The 5,031-nt window shown below is 50.1% G+C and overlaps 1 protein-coding gene across 1 annotated transcript in view; it reads right to left on the minus strand.

Annotated features, from left to right (window-relative positions):
• Positions 1-5,031, minus strand: part of FRY (FRY microtubule binding protein) — a 571,437-nt gene that overhangs the window by 238,839 nt on the left and 327,567 nt on the right. Inside the window, exon 21 of the mRNA XM_042782984.1 lies at positions 4,105-4,191. Within this exon, the coding sequence (XP_042638918.1) occupies positions 4,105-4,191 (87 nt within the window). The remainder of the gene's footprint in view (positions 1-4,104; positions 4,192-5,031) is intronic.

The raw sequence follows: 5,031 nt of genomic DNA on the forward strand, positions 1-5,031 counted from the left end.
ACGGCAGTGGGTGTGGTTTGGGCTTTGCTTCTGTGAAGACTGACAGCCTTGGAGACCCTGTGGGGCAGTTCCACTCTGTCCTCTAGGGGCGCTGTGGCTCAGAATCGACTCAATGGCATCACTGCCACCCCCACCAGATCACTTCGTAGCAGTCCTGATGGCACAGTGGTTAGGCGTTCAGCTGCTAACCAATAGGTCGGTTCAACCTCGGTCTCTCTGTGGGAGAAAGACCTGCCAATCCGCTTCCCTAAAGAGGAACGCCTTGGAAGCTCTGTGGGGCAGCTCTGCTCTGTTCTGTAGGGTCACCATGCGTCAGAATCGACTTGATGGTAATGGGATATCTATCTATCTATCTAAACCCAAAATCAATCTCAGTGCCACTGAGTCAATCCCAACTTATACCATTTCCAAAGCTGTAAATCTTTAAGGAAGCAGACCACATCATCTTTCTTCTGCGGGACGGGTGGTGGATTGGAACCACTGACCTTTTGGTTAGCAGCCAAATGCCTCAACCATACCACCACTAGAGCTCCGTCTATAAGTATGTGTGTATGTGTATACAGATAAGTGTATATTATACACAGGGAGACTGACAGGTATCAAATACGTTCCGATGGCTTGTTCTCTCTGATTCCACAATAGGAAAGCCCAGTGGAGAGCACTTTCACATCTACTTGGTGGTGTGGTGGATAAGGCGTCTGACTGCTAACCAGAGGTCAGCAGTTCAAACCCATCAGCTGCTCTGTGGAAGGAAGATGGGGTGACCTACTTCCATAAAGATTTGTAGCCTTCAAAACCCAATGGCGTCGCTATGAGTTGGAATTGACTCGATAGAAGGGGGTTTGGTTTTTGGGTTTAGTTGCTGGAAGGAGAGGAAGGTGTCTCCATGCCTCCAAGGCATTAAATGATCCATGTTACCTGTTGGGACTGTGAGTTCCCACAGGCCCCAGGGTGTCATGTGGCCTCAGTGTGTAATGGGCTGTCCTGGTCAGGGCCTGAGCTTCAGAGCCAGAGGCCAGATGACTCAGGAACGTTGCTAAGCAACCAGCGTCAGGTCTCCTAACACATGCCTGGTGTGGGAGTCAGAATGCCAGTGACGTAATGGGCATGACATCACTGAGCCATAGGCACTGTGATCCCACTTACCTCGAACAGCTTGACTAGGCATGTGTATGGGAGCCCTGGTGGCACAGTGCCTAAGGCACTTGACTGCTAACCAGAAGGCTGGCGGTTCAAACCCACCAGATACTCCTTGGAAGGAAGGTTGGGCAATCTACTTCCATAATGATACCGCCTCGGAAACCCAAGGAGGGGTCGCTATGAGTCAGAAACAACTTGACGGCAGTGAATTTTTCTTTTTCTTTTTTTTTTTTGGTTATGCAAGTGTCCAGAGCTCACAGAGCCCTGGTGACACCATGGTTAAAAGCTGAGGTGCTAACCAAAAGGTCAGCAGTTCGAACTCACCAACCACTCCACAGGAAAAAAGACCTGCCCCCGTAGAGATTACGGTCTAAGAAGCCACACAGGGCAGTTCCGCTCTGTCACATGGGGTCACTATTAATCGGAATCTACTCGACGGCACACGACAACACAGAGGTCAAAGTGTATTAGTGGTTCCAGGAGGTGGGGACACGGTAAGCACAAGGTGAGCCGTTGCCCTGGGGACACTGAGCTCCTGGGAGGGGCGATGAAATTTGGAAACGGACAGTCCTGTTGAATGTCACTGAACTGTATAGACACGATTCCGATATCCACTGAGCAAAACCACATCAACAGAACGTTACATGACTATCTGTGGGCATACGAAACGGATGTGTGAAACAACCAAAGCAGGCTGGTCCATGTTAGCGGAAGTCGAGTTTCCAAAGCAGCAAAGCCGCTTTCACGTCACCCTGCAGGGCTGCGTGTGCCTGGCTGAGAGCTCTGGCAGTCACCATGGTCACTGTAACCATAAGCCAGAATGGAGCTACCAGACATGGGGGTGTGTGTGCGCCCTCAGAGAAGGCCAGGCCAAGTCACCCGTCTGCAGTGTGTTCCGGTCTAGCTGCGGACACGTTTCTGCGTGTGGCAGCCGCGACGCGGGTTCTCCAGGCCAAGCCCCGTCTGCCGCTCGGCAGCTGCTCAGCTCCCATGCGGCCAGGTGCCAAGGTGGCACCTGTATTTATTCGTTTATTTAAAAACTCAGCTCATTAGTCAGTTCTGATCGCCCGCTCTACTCGCTTAGGAAAGTGAAAGCTACCAACGTGCTTTTTCCAAGGAACAAAGTCTTTGTGAGGCAGGTCAAAGTCTCCCTGTGATCCTGTTACCAGAAGGCACTGGTCCCTGGAGGAGGTCATGCTGGGTGTGGCGGGGGGTCAGCGAAAGAGGGAGACGCTCAATGAGGGGGACTGACGCGCTGGCCGTGACGATGGGCTCACACATTGCGTGGCTGTGCGGCTGGCGCAGGGCCGGGCACTGTCCCGTTCTGTTGTACATGGGCCGCTGTGGGTTGGAACTGACGCAATGACACCTACCAACAACAAGGGCCCGCGGACAAAGGACCAGAAGACCTGGTAGAAGAATGAGAGGCACGCTTCCTTTTTGTGTGACTGTGGTCCTCCCACTTAATGTCTTGTTTTCTTTTTCAATTTGTTAATTTTGGTGGAAGCCTACGTAGCCAAAGATGCCCTATTTCAACAATTTCTAATGAACAGCCTGGTGACCCTGGTGACATCCTTCCAGGGGTTGTCATCCTTGTCCTTCCTTTCTGCATGCCTCCAACACCATCTTTACAAAAAATTTTTATAGTGTCGCTCCGCCCTCCCATAACCAACAAAGAAAGTTTCCTTCCATATATAAACCTTTCCTTGACTTTTTACAATAATGAACTAACACCGTATTTGTCCTTCTATGACTGAGTTATTTCACTCAGTGTAATTAATGTCCTCCAAGTTCATCCACATCCACCACCATCAAGTTAAACTCACTGCCCCCGAGCTTCCCACCAGCCTCCGGAGTCCCTGTGGTCAATTTGACTCACACAGGTAATTCTTCAAGAGTAGTGAGGGTGGCGCAGTGCCTAAGGCATTTGGCTGCAACAAAGATGGTTAGTGGTTCAAACTCACCACCCGCTCCACGGAAGGAAGATGGGCCAATGTCCTTCTGTAAATATTTACCATCTTGGAAACCCAGTGGGGTTGCTATAGGTCAGAACTGACTCAATGGCAGTGGTTTCTTGTTTTTGTTTTTCACAGTGCTCACAGCAGACGTACCATGCTAAGTAAGACAGGCTACTTGTTAGTTCAAAGATGACCTCAGGGGGATAGTTTTGGTTTACCCCTCCATGTTTGAGAGTTTGTAACTGTGAGGCTCAAGTGCTTTGTAAGCTGCACAAGAACCCAAACCAACCCCCTGCTTTGAGTCGATTCTGACTCATAGCGACCCCTATTGGTATTCCAAGACTGTAAATCTTTACAGAAGTAGATTGTCTCACCTTCCTTCCACAGAGCAGCTGGGGGGATTGAACCACCAACCTTCTGGTTAGCAGTCCAATGCCTTAGGCACTGCACGTCAGGACTCCTTTTGAAAGCTGAAAAAAAAAGAAAAAAAAATAAAACCACCCAAAGCTCACTGCCATCGAGTCGACCCCAACTCATAGTGACCTCTTCTTGGGTTTCTGAGGCAGTATCTCTAGGGAAGTAGATTGTCCAACCTTCCTTCCGAGGAGTGGCTGGTGGGTTTGAACCGCCAGCCTTCTGGTTAGCAGTCAAGTGCCTTAGGCACTACGCCACCAGAGCTCCAAAGCACCCCATACATGTTACACAGAGCACAAAGACACTAAACTAGACGGGTTATGTTTATCAAGGAATCCTGAGCCAATCTTTTTGAAACTGCAGCTGACAAAGTCTTATCTCTCTTCCGAAGGTTCCAATCTTTCTGGACTGGTTCTGGTGTCGCCTGGGCAAGCAGGTGAAAGCGGGCTGTTTCTGAGTGCCTTTGTGAGGGTACTGGCCTGCCATCAAACCCAGCGCTCCTCCACATAACAAGCCCTGGTCCCTCTCTTCCACAGAGGACTCACGCTCAGAGCTGAGGACGCCCAGCGGCTCAGGTCCAGGGTGTACTCACCGAATCTGAAACGGCCACGTGAATGAAACTTTCCAGGATGGACGAGCTCAGCTGATCCATGACGTCAATCATCGGTCTGTCGTCGTCCTGCGTGAGACAGGCAATGACTCTCCCTGGAAAACAGACCCACCCCGCCCCGCCCACCCCACCGCCTCTGTCTAATCCATGAAGCAAAACAGCTCACAAGACATTGATAAGGTTTGTCTCACAGGAAAGTGAGCACCAAGATGGGGGAAAATAGTGGCTAAAAGTCCCTGCAATTCTGGGCTGATTCTTTCAAGTCTTAGCGGACGGTATTTACAGGTCTAAAAATCTACATGGTATTGAAAGATAAGGAGCTGCCGTGCAAAGAGTCGTATGTGTACAAGACAAGCTAAATGCCAGCACGAGATGTCATTCATTCGGCTGACATTCATCGTAAGGAACCCAGCCCGACAAGATACACCGTGTCAGACCGTCATGATGCTTTGTATTTTAACCGCTGGTCGCTAAAGTAACAATGAAGTCACCGCCTATGAGTGCATTTCCATTCCAGATAAAACTAGACTGGAGGTCAAGGTATCTATGCTGGGGACGGCTGTTTATAAAAGCAACCCATCAGGAAAGGCGCAAGACAAAGCCCTTTATAGGAAATTCTTGTACACGAGCCAAGTGTGTATGCCTGTCGCCCTTTGTTACAGAGAAGCTAGAACATGCAGGAAGGAGCTCTGGTGGCACAGTGGTTAAGACACTTAGCTGCTAACCAAAAGGCTGGTGGTTCAAACTCACCAGTTACTCTGTGGAAGATGAAGCAGACTGCTTCCTTAAAACCTGACAGCCTTGGAAACTCTGTGGGGCAGTTCCACTCTGTCCTCTAGGGGCGCTGTGAGTCAGAATGGACTCCACGGCAGTGGGTGTGGTTTGGGCTTTGCTTCTGTGAAGACTGAC

Source organism: Orycteropus afer, unplaced genomic scaffold (genome assembly GCF_000298275.1).
Source record: "Orycteropus afer afer isolate SDZICR_OR568_19922 unplaced genomic scaffold, OryAfe1.0 scaffold00558, whole genome shotgun sequence".
NCBI lineage: Eukaryota > Metazoa > Chordata > Mammalia > Tubulidentata > Orycteropodidae > Orycteropus > Orycteropus afer.